Here is a 19,603-nt window from a genome sequence, read left to right as displayed (position 1 = left end):
AAGTCATAAATATGATATTCTGAGCCAGAGATGAAAAAGCAGTTTTTAGCACCCCCACCTCATGTCATATGACCAGGGTTTAAGTCAATCAGCTGCCACTGGTTTTTTTTTTTTTTAAATCAGTCATCAATTTTATACACATCAGTGTGTACATGTCAATCCCAATCGCCCAATTCAGCACACCACCATCCCCACCCCACCGCAGTTTTCCCCCCTTGGTGTCCATACGTTTGTTCTCTACATCTGTGTCTCAACTTCTGCCCTGCAAACTGGTTCATCTGTACCATTTTTCTAGGTTCCACATACATGCATTCATATACGATATTTGTTTTTCTCTTTCTGACTTACTTCACTCTGTATGATAGTCTCTAGATCCATCCACGTCTCAACAAATGACTCAATTTCGTTCCTTTTTATGGCTGAGTAGTATTCCATTGTATATTTTTTTATTAGGATTTTTATTAGGATTTGTCTAGGGCTTATCTTATCTTCTAAGACCCGTAGTCAACTTTTATAATTTCCAGAACATTTAATCCTAGGAAAGTCTGTCTCTTTCTTTTCTTATACAACAATCCAATTTAATAATTTCACCCATATTTTCTCCCTTCCATTACCAGAGCTATAAAGGCAAAGTGTATATATCCCACATTTGCCAGTATGACTTCTCTATGACTGTTTATTTCTTATAGTCCAAGGTAGGATATCGGTTCTCAAACTTTTTGGTCTCAGAACCCCTTTACACTCTTAAAACTTCATGAGGACTCCATATAGGTTCTATCTATCAATATTTACTGCATTAGAAATTAAAACTGAGAAATTTTATTGTATCAATAGCCTTAAGACACTAATTATAATATTACCAAAAGAATAATTATTATAATAACAATAAACCTATTATATATTTACATAAATAACAATTCTATGAAAAATAACTATATTTTCCAAAACAAAAACACTTAGTTTAGGGAGAGGCATTGTTTCATATGGTTACAGATATCTTTATTTTATTTATTTATTTTTTTGGCCATGCCACGTGGCATGTGGGATCTTAGTTCCCAGACCAGGGATTGAACCCACACCCCCTGCTTTAGAAGTGTGGAGTCTTAACCACTGGACCACCAGGGAAGTCCCTTACAGATCTCTCTAATGTCTGGCTTAATAGAAGACAGTTGGATTCTCATATCTTCTTTTGCATTCAATCTGTTATATTATCACATGTCATATGGCTTTTGTAAACCTCCACAATATACTCATTAGAAAAAAAATGGAAAGACAAGTAACATTAGTATTATTATGAAAATATTTTTGTCCTTGTGCAGCCTCTGAAAAACTATCAAGTTTTCCTAGGGTTCCCCAGACCACTCATTGAGAACCACTGGTCTAGGGAAATCACAGACCGATCTTGATTTGTGCAAATCCCTCACCATCTCTTTGTCTCAGTTTCTACTTGTGAAAAGGAGATGTTTAAACAACCTAACTTCTAAGGTCTTTCTAGCTCTACAGTTTTCTGATTTAATAAAGATTTTCCATATCTGATGCCTTCTCTTAACTCAGCATTAGCCCCTTTAAATTTTGAGTTTATGTAAACCCAATTTCATGGAATCCTGTTTAATTTTACTCACTAAACATTTCCTTTAGCGGCTCAGCAAGTTTTATATCCCTTTTCATTCAAGGCTTATAGTCACTTCTGCTAGGAAATCTCTAGGCTAATAAAATCTCAGTCATTTCAGAAGTTAGCTTTTAAAAATAAATTAAAAATAACATAGCAGTTTTAAATGTTCAAGATAACATGTGGGCAGAGCCTGGACAAAGGTCATACATTTTTAGTTATAGAATCTGCTTCCATTGCCTGTCCTTTAAATACTGGTGTTCTTCAGAGATTTACCCAGGATTGACTTCTCCTCCCATCCTTCACACTCTCATTGGGCAGTCACATTCTTTTTATGGCTTCAGTTTTCATCGACAGGATGATTGCTCTCAAATGTGTATCTCCTGCCTAAATCCATTTCCAGCACTCCCTCTGCCTGTACATGCAACTACCAACTGGACATCTCCTCTTAGATGTGCCCAAGCACATCAAACTCAAACTGGACACGTTATCTATCACCAATGACTAGTTACTCCTCCTATGTCTCCAGTCCTAATAACCAGCTTCAGGACTTCCCTGGTGGTCCAGTGGTTACGACTTCACCTTCCAATACAGGGGGTGCGAGTTTGATCCCTGGTCAGGGAGCTAAGATCCCACATTCCTCGCGGCCATAAAAAAAAACCAAAACGTAAAACAGAAGTAATATTGAAACAATTTCAATAAAGACTTTAAAAATGGTCCACATTTTAAAAAAAAAAAAAGTCTTTAAAAAAAAATAATAACCAGCTTCAGCATTCACTCAGTCTCCCAAATCAGGTATCTGGCCATCACTCAAAGCTCCTCCCCCTTCATCACCCATACATCCAATCGAAGCCATGAACTTCTCTCTGACACCTTCTCTCTTGCCTAGATTAACACATTAACCTAAATGGTTTTACTCATTCCCTCCAAACTCTTCTGCAATACAGCCAGAGTCATCTTCACACTACCGCTTAGAATCCCGCAATAGCTTCCTTCTGCCCTTAGATCAAGTTTGGACTCTTTAACATGTCATAAACAGGGATCATCAGGCCCCTTTTTAGCCTATTTCCTATCCTGCTTCACCATTTTCTCCTGGATGCAACCACAAAATACATTTTTCAATTTCACATTCTCCTTTAGCTTCAAGTTCCTGGAACATGGTAGGTACTTAATAAATATTTGCTTGATTGAGTTGAATTGTAATTATGCAAAATTCGTTGAAAGCAGCAGCTATCCTTTGTGATACAAAGGAAAGAAAAAAGTCAGAAATGGTTCCAGGTTTATGCTGTAAGGGTAAATACAATAGCAACACTGTGAACGGTGATGAATAATTCTACTTTGTTATATCTCAGTTGGGTGGCTGTTCATACATCCACATAGAGAAATTCCTGTCACATGTCAGTGTGATTTGTACTTTGATAATCCTTAAAAGGTTTAGCGTTAAGAAACCTTTATCTAAAGATCTTGTAAGGGCTTTACAAGGAGCTATTGTAATCTATTCTTCTTTAATAATTATCTGCCACTTGCCCCTATTAATAACTATCTTTGAATTTTATCTCTGTATTTTTATTTACATAATTAGTAGCATTAATCCTTCTAAAACTACATACTGAGATTTACATGCTTATCAATATAGTATATTCTATACCTTCTGACAAAATTCTTTATAGAAATCTATTTTTATTTAGATACCTCTGGATTAAATCAGGGCTGTTGCCCCAGAATGAAAGTACCACTGGTACTTAAACTACACATACATGATTCAATGAATGACTGTCAAAAAAAAAAAAAAAACCTTGAAGAAGGAGGAGAAGACCTAAGAGGGGGAGGAGGAGAAAGAGAAGCAGCTGCAACAGCAACAACAAATGTCTGAGCCTTCAGGTCGGGGTGTTGCCCAACCAAGCCCCGTGACAATCATGAGGCTAACATTGTTTTTCACCTTGTTATCAAACAGAGACTTGTCTACCCTCGTGGAGTCTCTCTTTCAAATTCCTCCTGATTAAAAAACAAACAGAAATGAAATAAAGCCCCAAGCCTCCATGCATTCTGTGGTGGAACATTACCTTTCTTCATATGGGATCCATTAAGGCAAACATCCGATGTTTGTGGTTAGGCTATGATTTCCCCATAGCCTGTAATGGTGACCAACACTGGGGAAAAGCTAAAAGTTTCCCTGTGTAGCAATCTTAGGTTTTGTCAACACCCTCAGAGCAAAGAGAAACCAGTTCTGGGCCAACCCAACATCAATAACACTTGCCCTGAAGCTGTAAATGGAAGATAGTTCCTGCTGATACAACATTAGGCCAACACCCAGAGCAGCATGTGTGCTCATCAGTAACACTGATAGTGACTGCCTACAGCCTGTTGTCAAAAAAAATAAAAATAAACATCCTCAGATGATGTTTGTTTCCTGCTGAGAGCAATCACCCAGAGCTAGTTTCTAGGAGTTAGAGACCAAAAGCCCTGCTATTACATATACACACATGTTTTTCAGAGTAAAAATTGATTTAATATGATGATCAGGATATTCATAAGTTACAAGGTGTTGGGTTAAATGTTATTTAATGAACATTCATAGAGAACCCACTGTGTGCTAAGCTCTGTGCTTGGCCCTGAGTAATTTATGAAGACTATGGCACAGCTCCTGCCTTCAGGTAGCACCACTCTAATAACAGAAAATCGTGAGCATCCCGGGATTGGCATCACACTGGTGCTATGAACAAGGTGCTCTGGGGAACAAAGGAGAATGCGGTTATTCGGAGGGTAGGAAAAGAATTGAGAGAACAGGTAATACCTGAATCAGACATTACCAGATGAGTATGAGTTTTCCAAGAAGAGAAGAGGAGAAAAGGAGAGGTCTAGGCTGAGGAAATAGTACATGCAAACGGTGTGAAAGTGCACAATGCATGCCAGGAATGGTGAGGTCTAGTGAGGCTGGAGCACATAGTTTCAGGAAGTGGAAGAAAAGCAGCTTAATGTCAGATTGCAAACAATCTTGAATGTCATGCTAAGGACATCCTTTAAGTTCTAGGAAACCAGCAAGATTTTTTAAGTTGGTGATGGCAAAATCAGGCCAACGTTTTAAAAAGAATACCCTGGTGTCAGCACAGAGGATTCTTTTAAGGGGAAACAGGTTTAAAGATATTGCAATAATACAAGCAAGCAGTGATGAGAGCCTTAACTAAAGCAGTGGCACTGGGAATTAAGAGAAAAGGACAGTAGGCTTTTATGATAAAAATGGGGTTTTGAGGCTTAACTAAAGCAGTGGCACTGGGAATTAAGAGAAAAGGACAGTAGGCTTTTATGATAAAAACGGGGTTTTGAGGCTTAACTAAAGCAGTGGCACTGGGAATTAAGAGAAAAGGACAGTAGGCTTTTATGATAAAAACGGGGTTTTGAGGCTATTTTTAGAAAGATTACTCTGTTGCCTTGAGGAGGAGAGACTTAGAAACAGGATGACTACTGAGGATCCTATAGACAAGGCAAGAGATGCTGAAGCCTGAATGAAGAGAGTAGCAGAGTATCCCAGGGGAAAATAATGAGTAGTATTTGAGGATCTCCTAGTCCAGGGCAATGGTCCCCAGACTGGTTCTCTGCCCAGCAGCATCTGTATCAGCAATACCTGGGAGCCTGTTAGACATGCAAACTTTTAGGCCCCACCTCAGGCTTCCTGAATCAGAAACTCTAGGGCCTAGGCCCAGCAATTTACATTTTAACAAGCCCTCCTGGTGGTTCTGAAGGGAGCTGAAATTTCAGAATCACTAGCCTAGGGGCACAAAGGAGATGGAAGTATCAAAAGCAAGTGAGCTACAATAGGGATTAAGAGGCTAGATGTTGGAGAAAGATGTTCAAATATTTGAAACCTGGGTTCAGATATTTCCTCTGCATCTTACTGGACTTGTAACAAGTTGTGTGACAATCTTGGGCAGGATACTTAAAATCCTTGAGCCTTAATTGCCTCATCTCCTGATTGGGGGTAATACACTACTGCAAGAATTTAATAAAATAATTCATTGTAAAGTGTTCAGTGCACTCACACAGGCATATAGCAAAAGGTAGTTAACAATTTTAATAAGAACTACATAAAGAGCAATAGTTGTGAGAAAGAAAGCTCTATATTAGACATACAAAATTTGAGGTAACTGTAGTACAACCCAGTGGCAGAATCCAGGAGAAGGCTGAAAGAGTGTGTGGGGACCTCAGAGAGAGATTGAAACTGAAGAAAAATATGGGAAGGACACAGAATATAGGCAATAGCTACCATCATGTGAGTGGTCAAGATTATCCAAGGAGAGCACAGGAAGTGAGAAGAGAAAAGGACACCAACACTGAAGAGTGGGACAAAGAATAGTCAGCTTGAAAAGGAGCTTGAGAACAAAAACACAGGACAAGAGGAGAACCAGGAGCCAGCGAGCTCACAGAGGCCAAAAGAGGAGTGTCGAGAGAAGAAGGTCAACAGTCCCAAATATCACTAAGTTTAAAAAGATAGAGAGATGATAGTAGAAGATAGATGTTAGATAGATAGAAAGAAAAAAAGGAAGGAAGGGGGGGAGAGAGAGAAAGAAAGAAAGACAGAGAGAGAGAGAAAGAAAGAAAGAAAGAAAGAAAGAAAGAAAGAAAGAAAGAAAGAAAGAAAGAAAGAGAAATGAAGGGAGAGAGGGAGGGAGAGAAAGAAAGAAAGAGAGAGGGAGGCAGAGAAAGAAAGAAAGAGAGAAAGAAATAAAGAAGAAAGAAAGAAAGGGAGGAAGGAAGGAAGAAAGAAAGGAAGGAAGGAAGAAAAGAAAAGAAAGGGAGAGAGGAAAGAAAGAGAGAGAAAGAAAAAGGAAAGAAAGAAAGAAAAAGAGAGAGAGAAAGAAAGAAAGAGAGATGGAGGGCTATTGCATTGGGCAGTTATGAGGTGATTGCAAACTTCTGAGAAGGCATTTCTTTTTGAACAGTGGAAGCAGAAGACTGACCCTGATAGGCTGAAAGGAGAAATCAAGGTAAGGATCAAAAACTGACCTTGAAAAATTAAGTTGTGATGGAAAGAAGAAAAATGGGGTGGCAAAATCAGTGGAGGTCAGAACATGAACAATAATCTTTAAGGAAACAGGATGATGACAGAGTTGCAGGCTGAAGGAAGGAGCCAGTGACGAAGAATAAGGAGCAAGCAGGGAAGGAAAAGGGATGGGAACAGGTAGAATCTTTAGCATTGAAAAGGAGCAAGAGGAATTTTTCTCTGAATCAGGAAAAAGACTGAGTAAAGTTATAGCTTGGGGATGAAGGAGGAAGATGGGGAAAAGGGTAAGGTGATAGTGTGCATCTCTGAGGGCCTCTTTTTTTAGAGAAATAGCAGATGAATTTAGCTTCCAAGAGTAAAGGAGATTCATGGCAAGGTTGAGGACTTGAGGAAAGGGCAAAGATTTAGAACACCTGTTATAAGGACTGGAAAAAGGAGCAAAATAAGTGAGAGGGACATTGATGCAGCACTGAGGGTTAGCACTGACTTAGGAAAGCATGGATTTATTGTGGTGCTAAATTCAGTAATGGGTGATCATCTCCAGCAATGCAAGTGAACAGAGTCAATGGATAATAATGAGAAGACTGATGATGATTTTCACAAAACAACAATATCAACAATAATTGGCATGTGCCAAGTAATTCAGGAACTCATCCTGAGCCAGTGCTGTGTAGTGAATGACCTTCCTTCATAGTCAGACCTCCTAGGTTTAAATCCTAGCTATTCTGTCTCAAGCTATGTGACCTTGGGAAAGTTACTCAACCTCTCTGTTTCAGTTCTGTTATCTTTAAAATGGGCATAAAAATAATAGTACCTACTTTGTAGGGTTGTTGTGACAATTAAATCAGTTCATTCATGTATAGCACTTAGACCAGTACTGGACACACAATAAGCCCTTGTTACATGTTAGTTATACTCACCACTACTTAGTTGAGGCTAAGTTGAGGATAACAGAAGTTCAAAGGTTAATAAATATCACAACTCTCAGCACATAACCAAGAGTAAAATCATCCATGAGAAGTTTCCATATAACCATAGTACTATCAAGAGATCAAAAATACTCTCAGCCACCAACCGTACCTATGACAGACATCCTTTTTCTGAAATTGTTGAAATCCAAAAAGGCAAGCAACTGATAAGTAACTAGTGTTCCCAATTCTTCTATTGTTATTGTCTCTGAGGTCCGAGACTTAAAAATGAACCCCAAATTTTTTGCAGCAGTCACTAGGGCCCCTTCATCAGGTGATTGAACTTGGTAAATCAGCTGTCCTAAAAGGAAAAGAAACAGGTGGATTAAATAACAACAAAAAAAGGAAAAGAAACAAAAGTATTAATACTGAGAATAATAACATTCATAGAACACTAATGCCAATTCCAACTCATTCTATAACACCCAACCCAAGTGTCAGCTCTAGAAATCAGACCTTTTCCACTCACCAACCAGGTGACCAGGTGCCTGTGCTGTGGATCCACAGGACACCATGTATACCACCACTGGAACCCTTGTCATCTTACAGAAAAAGGCTCATTCCTGAGCCTACCTCCCTACTATGCTGAAAGTTTCTTAGGGCAGAGACCACACCTTTGTATTTTCAGTGACTAGAAATGTGCCATGAAAGTTTCACATACTAAAACACTTAATATATATTAACGCACATAATCCTCATGGCAATGAGGTAGGGATTATTAAAATTATTACAGGCATACCTCGGAGATATTGCAGATTTGGTTCCAGACCACTGCAATAAAGCAAATATCACAATAAAGCGAGTCACATGAATTTTTTGGTTCCTCAGTGCATATAAAAGTTACATTAACATTATACAGTAGTCTATTATATGTGCAATAGCATTATATACAAGAATGTACATAATTAAAAAATACTTTATTGTGAGAAAATGTTAATCATCATCTGAGCCTTCAGTGAGTCATAATCTTTTTGCAATAGTAACATCAAAGATCACTGATCACCATGATCACCATGACAAATATAATAATAATGAAAAGGTTTAAAATATTGTAAGAATTACCAAAATGTGACACAAAGTGAGCAAATGCTGTTGGGAAAATGGTGCCAACAGACTTGTTCGATGCAAGGTTGCCACAAACCTTCAATTTGTAGAGAACACAGTATATATGAAGGCAATAAAATGAGGTATGCCTGTATTTCCATTTTATACTGGTGAAAACTATGACTGAAAATATTATGTGATTTTTGCAAGATCACACAGCCAGAGTGACAGAGCAGACATTCCAAATTCCTCTTCAGTCTGCTACTAATGACCATTTTATGAGAACGCATACAAGAAATCCCTTGAAATGTAAAGAATGAAACCAGGATGTTAATGATTGGTACCTGGTATTGTGTATGTGTTGGAGTGAGGGTGAGAGGGGAGAAGAGAGGAAAAGAATGAAGTGGGGGGGGGGAAAAAAACATAAAAATACACTTTAAAATCAGCATCAATAAAGTAAGCCTTTCTATATAAAATTGTACTACCTTTGTATGTAAAAATAAATTAGAAAAAGTAGGCAGAGCTAGATCCATATTTACTGATTTATAGTAATATACAAGATAAATTGTTCAGAAAACTAGTTGCATATTAATCTATATATTATGATTCCTTTTTGTTAAAAACAAACCACCTACACATCTACATACATTCATATATAGACAAGCAAATAGAAAGTGTGAAAGTATGCACACCAAATGTTAACATTGGTTACCCCTGTAGAGGTGGAATTAAAATTCAGGGAAGAAATTATTAGCTCTGCCTTTATAAATCTTTGTATTGTATGGTTTCACTTGCTACAATAGGCATAAATTAATTTTTGAAATTCCAAAAAGAAAAAAAATTAAAGCAATTTCTTGATCTACCCATGAAATGATATGATAACTCCCACTTCTGGCAGCACTGTGGAGTAGGTGCCAGGATCAACCTCCCCTGTTGCAAAGAGCTACATATTCCATAAAGACAAAACATTTAAATATTTTTGAATGCACCCAGGACTGGCTAGAAAGCAGTCATTGTTCAGGTCAAAGACTGAAAAAAAAATGGAATAAAGGCAGGGCATTTTCTAAACCAAGAGAACTTGCTCATTGGTTTCCAGTCTCTCAAGGCTTTGGTTAGAAAAGACACAGGCCAGGGAAAGAAGTCTAATGGGAGACCACCTCTTAAAATTGAGCCCCCAGAAAGGATACTCTCTCAGTATAAAGGTAAACTGAAAATCAGTGCCCCCTTAAGAGTCATGTACGACAATGTTCATTGCAGCTCTATTTACAATAGCCAGGACATGGAAGCAACCTAAGTGTCCATCAACAGATGAATGGATAAAGAAGATGTGGCACATATATACAATGGAATATTACTCAGCCATAATAAGAAACAAAATTGAGTTATTTGTAGTGAGGTGGATGGACCTAGAGTCTGTCATACAGAGTGAAGTAAGTCAGAAAGAGAAAAACAAATACCGTATGCTAACACATACATATGGAATCTTAAAAAAAAAAAAAAAAAGGCTCTGAAGAACCTAGGGGCAGGACAGGAATAAAGACGCAGACATAGAGAATGGACTTGAGGACACAGGGAGGGGAAAGGGTAAGCTGGGACAAAGTGAGAGAGTGGCATGGACTTATATATACTACCAAATGTAAAATAGATAGCTAGTGAGAAGCAGCCACATAGCATAGGGAGATCAGCTTGGTGCTTTGTGACCGCCTAGAGGGGTGGGATAGGGAGGGTGGGAGGGAGACGCAAGAGGGAGCGGATATGGGGATATATATACGTATATGTATAGCTGATTCACTTTGTTATAAAGTAGAAACTAACACACCGTTGTAAAGCAATTATACTCCAATAAAGATGTTTAAAAAAAAAAGAAGAAGAATGAATATTGTCAGTAAACTAGAAATTTGAGAAATGTCTGAAAGATAAAAAGTAGATTTGATAAATGAAGAAATAAGAAAGGAGAAAAACACAGCTCAAAGCATGTGAAAAAGAAAATTAATACAGAGGTAAGAGCAACCCCCAAAGAGTCTCCAAATCAGAATCAACAAATGAGAAAAGCAGAAGTGGTCTTGGAAGCACCATGAATAAAATTATTTGAAGAATTCCATTCAGCTCTCCCAGACCATTTGGGCTCCTCCTCCTGCCAGCTTACTCCAAACAGCAGGCTGCAGTGACATTTGCCCCAGGATGAAACCTTGAAAATGTTCTTCTACACAAAGTACACAATCCACCTAAAGAAACTTTTAAGATTTGAATGCTGGGGCTGGAGACCAAAGCTGAAAACAGCCAGAAGTAGCTTTAGAATTCCACAAGGATAAGAGAAATAAATTAATGAGAGAAAGGAACTCCATGACTCTGATATTTTCTTCCAGCCCAGACCTTAAGTATAACTTTGTCTCAAATTAGGGTTCTGGCACAGAGTCCTAGCACTAGATCTGAAAAAGTAAGATAGCTAAACCGAGGTATCATATGAAGTCCAGGAGAGGGGAACCCCATACCCAGAAGACGATCTATGTATTGTGCCTCTCCCCCACAATCTTGGGAGACAGGCCACTGTAATCAGAACCTACATTCACCAAGAGGCAAACAGGGATTCTCAAACACAAGTAGGAACAGGCAACCACAAACCATCAAACGTTTGAGAACGACATGAAAGTTAGACACAGAACTCAAAAAACAACATTCCATAAAATGAAACATAATAGAGGAAACAAAAGAAGATTTCAAATTAAGAATAATTAATATCCTCAAAGAGATCTAAGAAAATATCATGATATTGAAATAAAAACAGATAGCTATTAAAATAAAATAGAGCTTTAAAAATGAAATAAACTCAAAGGCAGAGATAAAAGAAATTTACTTGAAGGCATTGTGCTATCCTCAGATAAAAATATAATAAATCATTATTGGCATTATTATTATAAATATCAGTTTAAGTTATAATTATGTGAATCCTCACAGCAATTAAAATCAGAGGAATGAGTTAGTCCATCATCATCAAGGACAAAACTATGGCTTGAATGCAGTCCCAACAAAGAAAAAAAGAAGAAAAATATATAGAGAGAGAAAGAAAACATATATTCAAATGTACATATGCACATACACACATACATATATATATCACACACTTACATATATACAGTCTGCAGACTATATATATTTCACTTTTGAGTTGAAATTACTTGAGTGGTAATTTTCACCCAACAGGTGATAGTAGAAAGAAATAAAACTTGTAAATGGAATAGACTGGGCCCAAATGGAGTGAGAAGCCAATTCACCATCCATTGTCCACCTGCCTCATTGCTTCAATATTAAAGCGGCCCAGCTGATTTTGTTCTCTTCTGTGAACCCTGAGCTCTGAACAACCATCCTGGTAGTGTGGAACTTGTTCATAATGGGGACTAAACACAAGTATTCTATCAGTGTAAATCTGTCCCATTACTGGGAAAATTCATTCTAAGCATATGCCTGATGGCTATCCGCATCTATTAGATGTGCATGTTAATAGCGAAAGCTAAGTGGCTCAACGGTGTTTCTCTGATTGTCCTGCCTACCAGGAAGCTCACAGTCAAATACGGTGCTCAATCATAAAAAATATTTCATCCCCTTTAACTGGCATATCTAGGCCCTCATCTTTTTGTTGTTCCTATTTCTTTTCTTTTTCTTTTCCTTTAAGTCTCTCCATATCTTTTGGAAAACATTCAGGATATAAATAAATACAAAGAAAAGTTAGTGATAGGTAAACCCCTCATGCAATGCTATATTCTGAATTAGAAAATCCTTCCAATTCCAAACATTTTTAATAAAAATATCAATACTGATTTAAAAAACAAGGCTCACTACTCAGACACACTTTGCACTTACCTGCACTATTTTCCTCTGACATTACGGTGTGGCAGAGTGCAAGTAACCTAAGGAATTCATGCACTTTGGGATCACCCATTTTAATGGATTCCATCAGATGGCGGTCAAAAAATTGAAATGTTCTGTCTGCTTGGGGGTTGACTGAGAAACCCACAGCCTCTTTTTTCTGTAGGAGAACAACAACAACGAAACTGTAGACTTCATTCCAACAACAATCTTTTAAAATTCAAAAACACTTTCTCTAAGTATTTTTAGTGCTTGTATGATTTTTCAGCCTCAAAAGCCTGGCACTAAAATGGCTTTCTGTTTCCTCATTACCATTAAATATTATCTTCTCATTTCAGAGCTATGTAAACCTTTATCACCAGAGCAGTAAACCTTCCAAAAGCATACGGGGAAGAAAAATATCCAATGGATGTACAGATTCTCAAATGTTTACTTCAACTCCAAAATACAAAGAAGCCCTGAAAACTGAAAGTTTTTTTCAAAACTTACTTGATGGCAAAACCTGACCTGACTTGACCTCATTTTGGCAGCAATATCTGACCTGGAATGGTATGTGCCTAATTATAGACTTTTAAAAGTCTACTTAGTGTGAATTAATATTTTCTGTTATAAAAATATTAATGTGTTTGATTACAGAGTACTTTCTCTGATCTCACTAGAGTTACTGCATAATATCATGACAGAATGAAAATCAGGATCTTGAGATATTTGTACTCACGTGTTCACTGCAGCATTATTCACAATAGCCAAGAGGTAGAAACAACATAAATGTCCATCAACAGATAAATAAAGAATATGTGGTTATATATATACAATGGAATATTATTCAGCCATTAAAAAAAGAAATCCTGTCTTTATGCTATGACATGAATGAACCTTGAAATGAACCTTTCATTATGCTAAGTGAAATAAACCACTGACAAAAGAACAAATATTGCATGATTCCATTTACATGAGGTATCTAAAGTAGTAGAATTCACAGAAACTGAGTGTAGAACGGCAGTTTCCAGGGACTAGAAAAATGGGGAAGTGAGGAATTGCAGTTCAATGAGAATTACAGAGTTTCAGACATGCAAGGTGAAAAAATTCTGGGATCTGCAGTACATTGTACTCATTGTTAATAATAGTTTACTGTCCACTTAAAAATTTGTTGACTAAAAGAAAAAAAACAAGATGAAAGAAATAGGGTTCACTAAAGAACAGAACAAAATAGTAGAAGATAATTCAATACTAAATAAGATCTCTGTTAATTCACTGACTTCTGAAAAGCACAAAACGTACTTCTAACTTTTAAAAGTTTATTATTCAAAGCACTAGACCTGTGATCATGTCTTTGCAAGGGCAGTTAATGGGAAAATACTTTTAATATACACTTTGTCTTGGAGACCGCAGAATAATATTTTAAATATAATACTTATATATCCAAGTATATGAGAAGACATACCAGTATACAAGATACTCCATTAGTTGTGTTTATCCCAGAATCATGGAGACTTATTTAATCACAGATTGTTTTGTTCATGTAATAAAGTTTGAAAATAACCACACATTAGGGGGAAAAAATGATCAACTCACTAGTAAGGAGTAAAATACACACTGGCTTTAGACTTCCCTAAACCCTGCCCAGGGAAGAAACTATGACTTAAAGAGATTACAGCCTGTCAAACTGTCATTCAAATATAAAGTCAACAGATAGTTCTGAACAGATATTTTTCATGAACCCGTCTTGAAATAGTTGTGAGAAAGAAAGTTTCTTTGTTTCTTTGAGGATACTTCAGCCAAATAAGAGATAAGTGGAAAAACAGTGGGAAAGGGAGTAGTTAGTGGTAAGCACCAAATCTCTCTAACTGGAGAATATAAAATAAATAGATTAGGATGGCAAAACAAAATGTATATATTATATACATTGACTGTGTAGAAAAGACTGCTAAAAATTAGGAGAAGATCCTGATTTCCTCATTTTAGTATCTGAAGGTCAGACGATATCATTTAAAAACTCAAATCAACTAAGAGAAATCTACGTATATTTAAGATTAAGAAGCATCATTAATACAAGTAGTAGGAAAATATGAGGGAAAGAAGGATAAATATAATAATTTTACCATTTTTCATATTAGGAAATTGATAGACACTGCTTATGAAAAAAGAATTGAGTATTGTATAAACTCTTGAAAGTATACAGTAGAGAAACAACAAAATACTTTCCTAAATATTACAAGAGAAGCACACACACAGAGCAGAGTCCATATGGAGAATTATTAAAAATTATAAAGACACAAAGTATAACCTAAAATATTTAACAGAGCCAATGTAGATGGCCCAAACTCACTTATTAAAAAATTGGATGCAAAGCAAAATCCAACCCTCTGCTATACATGAGACATATCTAAAACAAAGTTATTTAGGAATATTGAAAATAAGAGGTGGGCAAATGCAAACCAAAAGAAACCAGGAGGGGCTTCCCTGGTGGCGCAGTGGTTGTGAATCTGCCTGCCAATGCAGGGGACACGGGTTCGAGCCCTGGTCCGGGAAGATCCCACATGCCGCGGAGCAACTAGTCCCGTGAGCCACAACTACTGAGCCTGCGCGTCTGGAGCCTGTGCTCCCAACAAGAGAGGCCGCGATAGTGAGAGGCCCGTGCACAGCGATGAAGAGTGGCCCCCGCATGCCGCAACTAGAGAAAGCCCTTGCACAGAAACGAAGACCCAACACAGCCAAAAAAAAAAAAAGAAACCAGGAGACATGACCTCAATATTAAATAAGGTTGAATCCAGGCCAAGGAGAATTAAATGAGTCAAAGAAGAGCACATTCATAATAAAAATATAACCACTGTGAACATCAATGCACCTCAAGATAGCATCAATACTCATAAAATGAAGACTTCAGGGTATATAGGAGCTAGAGAGAGAGAGAAATTATCAGAACACTTTAGTTAACCTCTTTAATCCAAACGATAATATAGATAAAAGATAAATAATGAAACAGAAGGCCTAAATAATATAATTAATAAGGTAGAACTAAAATGACATACAGCTAATTTTATACCTTGAAAACAGAAAATACATAAGCTTTCTTTTTAAGGACCCTGGAACACAGACAATAATTGATCATATTACGCCACAAAGAAAACCCAAATAAATTCCAAAAAAGTAGAAATAATACAAATCTATTCTTTTTGTTTTGTTTTGTTTTGTTTGTTTGTTTTTATAGTTAATAATACTTTATTTTATATTTAACCGTTGCTAAGGGAATAGAATTTCAAAACTCCCATCACAAGAAAAAATAACTTGTAATTACAGTAGTGATGGATTTTTTGTTTTTTGAATTTTATTTAATATATTTTTTTATACAGCACGTTCTTATTAGTTATCCATTTTATACATATTAGTGTATATACAAATCTATTCTTTTATTAAAAGTACAATAAAGGTGGGGGGGGAGTCCCAACCACTTCGAAATTTTGAAGTTCTTCCTTAAAAACTCATGGTTCAATGTGGATATTCAAATTGATATAACAAAAATAAAGATACTTTAATACACTACAGGCCAAAATCCATGTAATTAAAACTAAAACAGTGTTCAGAGGGAAATTAATAACCACAAATACTTGTATAAAAAAAGGAAAGAGGGACTTCCCTGGTGGTCCAGTGGTTGAGAATCCGCCTTCCAATGCAGGGGACGTGGCTTCGATCCCTGGTCGGAGAACTAAGATCCCACATGTTGTGGGGCAACTAAGCCTGCACTCTGCAACTAGAGAGCCCACGCACTGCAACTACTGAGCCCACGTGCCACAACTAGACAGAAGCCCGTGCGACGCAACAAAAGATGCTGCGTGCTGCAACTAAGACCCAATGCAGCCATAAATAAATATTTTTTAAACCAGGAAAGAACAAAATTTTTTTTTATTTTATTGAAGTAGAGTTGATTTACAATGTTGCAGTTAATTTCTGCTGCACAGCAAAGTGACTTTTTACATAGTCTTGTCAAAAATCAAAAACTTTGATAAAACATTGTGTTGGTGAAGGTAGGAGAAAGCAAGCACTCTTGTACATTGCTTGTGACAGGGTAAATTGATGTAAATTCTAAAGAGGACAATTTGGCAATATTTATCAAATTATAAATGCACATATATTTTGATTGAGCAGTTCCCCAGAAATGGAACTTGTTAGAGAATATAGGATCCATGTGATATAATGTATACACTGTTATTTTTGCTGCATTTTCTTTACAAGCAAAATATTGAAAATATTCTGAATGTCCATTCTTGTCTCCTTACATAAATTAAGGAACATTGGTATAACAGACCATTATTCACCATAAAGAGAATAAGGGAGCACTTTTTTTTCACTGATATAGAAAGATCTTGATCATTGTTGAGGAAGAAAGTTAAGAACAGTATGTATAGTTCACTACCAACTATGTAAAAAATGGAGAAATATATTTGCTTGTATGTAATAAATATTTCTGAAAGAGAAAAAAAACCAGGGAACTCTGTGGTTGAGAAACCTGGATGAGAAGGAATTTTGAACCATATGAATCAATTTTTTTAATGTTACATATTAGGTACCTCATCTGGTCATAGTGGAAATCAGGTGTTAGGAACTCATCATTTCTTAAAAGCACATACAATTTGAAATTAAAAGTAAGAATGAATTTTATCACCTCCACACCTTAGTCATGTCTGTCTTCTGACCCAGGACATCATGTACTTCGCCTGACAAAACAAAAATTGAGAATTAAAAATAAATGAAATTGAAACTAGATTTAGTCATTTAGTTTTAAGAAATACACTTGTTTATTAAAGCACTACTACTAGATGACATCATGAGTTCAAACCTAGACATTTTAAGGCGTGTTTTCAAACTGTAACGGTAGATACAGTGATTAACACAGAAAGATACTCATGTTTGCCCAAGACAGAACTAAAATGCAGTACACATTAAAACAAAATAAGATCGCAATCATGTTTTCCTGTAAATTTTATCATTCTGTTGTTACCATTATCTATGATGTTTGCAAGAGACAAATTTTGTTTTTCACTTTATACCCACTGTTGGGGAATCCAGAATGATATCCAAGACAGACCAATTCTCATCAATGCTAGAGCTTGGTGAGTACATCTTTGTCTATCTTGGTTTGGGCCAGATCCATCTTTAATATCTATAATGGCAAGGTCAAATTAACAAGTAAACATGAAACCACGTCAGAGCCTTCTGCAGTCAGAAAACATAGCCACCTATGTGCCAAACATTTAAAAATAACTATTCTTAGTATAAAGCCAATATGTGCTTATTACAAATATATTGGAAAATATAGGCGTTTTAAAAACAGGAACGAAAACCTGTAAAAAAAAAAAAGAAATAAAACAAACAAACAAAAAAAACAGATTTTCATTCCTGTTTTATAGAGGACAGGACTGAAGAACAGAATTCAAAGTGACATGATTCAACTAAAACTAAAAAGTCAGCATAGTAGGTTTTTTAATTCAAATCTCTCTCTTTTCACTACACAATACTGTGACCCAAAAACCACTTGATTGTTTTTCTGGGGCTCAGGTCTAAATCTAGAATACTGTGAGGCTGCTGTGTGGGAAGAGGCCCTGAGCTAGAGAGTGAACCTAGCCCAGCACCTGGAATTTAAATCCCAAACTCACCACGGTTATGTGCCAGTCATTGCCCTTTATGCTATAACTCTGATAAATGTTAAAAGCAAAATAAAACTGTCTTTGTGTAAAATGGTCCTCCCAAAGAAAACCTCTTCACAAGGCTGGTGATGAAAGTGAAGAAAAATTGAAGAAGTCTAAGAAAATAATAGTTCTGAGAAAGAAAATAGAAGCTTTAGATAAATCAGAGTAGAATATCAAATTTTCCCAAGGCCTGGATGTATGATATAAACAAGGCCAACTGTATGGGGGGGAAAAGTGATTCTGGAACATTCTATGAGTGCTTTAGTAATAGTAAATGTATTATAAATTAGAATGGCTATATAAATTTAAGGGTCTAAAGGGATTACTTAAATCTTTCAGTTACTTTCCTGCCTTTTATGAGGGAAATTACAAGCTATCATGGGATTTGTAAATTTGGAGATTTGCAAAGATCTTGGGATATATACTTTGTGAAAAGCAAGGGACTTCTCTAAAAATCACCCTGTGACAAACATATCTACAAATAAATCTTGGTCCACGTGTCTGATAATTTCTTTAGGGTCATTTCCTAGAAGGGATATTATTATAATTATTATATTATGAATAAGTGCCATGGCAAAAGAATCCAAAAGGTCTACAAAATTCAAAATATCTCCAATACTCTAACAGAAATTTTCTCATTTAAACTGCTCTTTGGATTGTATATTTTGAAAGCCTCTGAAAATAATATCAAAAGAATAAATTTTAAGAAAAGGTTCTATTTTATCACCTTAATAAGAGTGGTATCAGAAACGCACAATGTAACTGAGGGCTTGTGGAAGTCCAGCTTGAAAATCATCTGGTCCACTACCAGAGAAGGGTGGGGCAGGACAGGGGCAGGGCAGAAGAGAGGTGAGGAAACCATGGCGACCATGGGTTATGGGGTTGGGATAGCAGAGGGAGGTCAAAAGGTAGGAGAGTATGAAAATCAACTTCTTGTGTTTCTTAGTTTTGTTCAGGGTCAAATCTTAACTTTAAAATATTTGGCAATGTGTGAAGTTTCCCATCAGGACACAAAGGAAAGTTTTCCCTCTCTTTCTCAGATTTCCTTTATTTCCTGAGATGTCTGTATTGAGAAACTGTACACTCAGAGTCCAGTGAAGTGAGATTGGGAGTCCAGAGGAACCCGACAGGACCCTTCCAGGAAGCTTCCGTGCTCTCAACAGAAAGAACTGTCTGCTAACTAGCCAAAGTCGGGGTGACAAGGGTCACATATAACTAGAATGCCTGAAAATCCAAAACAGAGCAGGTATCCTAAAAGAAGCATACAAATAGGAACTGGATATTGATGAAACAGTTTGACCACTCAGAGTAGCCCTATACAGTGTGAATTCTCAGGAATGAATTGTAAATTCTTATGAATACAGACACTAACATCAATTCCAGAGCTGTTAGGAAGCAAGTATAAAATACTGCTTTTACTGAAATAAATCAG

General features: G+C 36.6%; 1 protein-coding gene across 1 annotated transcript in view; it reads right to left on the bottom strand.

The window, feature by feature from the left end:
- The window catches only part of ATP8B4 (ATPase phospholipid transporting 8B4 (putative)), a 207,829-nt gene that overhangs the window by 62,283 nt on the left and 125,943 nt on the right, over window positions 1–19,603 (bottom strand). Inside the window, exons 13-15 of the mRNA XM_061181446.1 lie at window positions 17,156–17,199; window positions 12,479–12,644; window positions 7,689–7,877 (exon numbers count right to left, since the gene is read on the bottom strand). Of these exons, the coding sequence (XP_061037429.1) occupies window positions 7,689–7,877; window positions 12,479–12,644; window positions 17,156–17,199 (399 nt within the window). The remainder of the gene's footprint in view (window positions 1–7,688; window positions 7,878–12,478; window positions 12,645–17,155; window positions 17,200–19,603) is intronic.

The sequence above is a fragment of the Eubalaena glacialis genome, chromosome 2 (genome assembly GCF_028564815.1).
Source record: "Eubalaena glacialis isolate mEubGla1 chromosome 2, mEubGla1.1.hap2.+ XY, whole genome shotgun sequence".
Lineage (NCBI taxonomy): Eukaryota > Metazoa > Chordata > Mammalia > Artiodactyla > Balaenidae > Eubalaena > Eubalaena glacialis.
The sequence above is the reverse complement of the archived record's forward strand: the minus strand, read 5'-3'. Positions and strand labels throughout refer to the sequence as shown.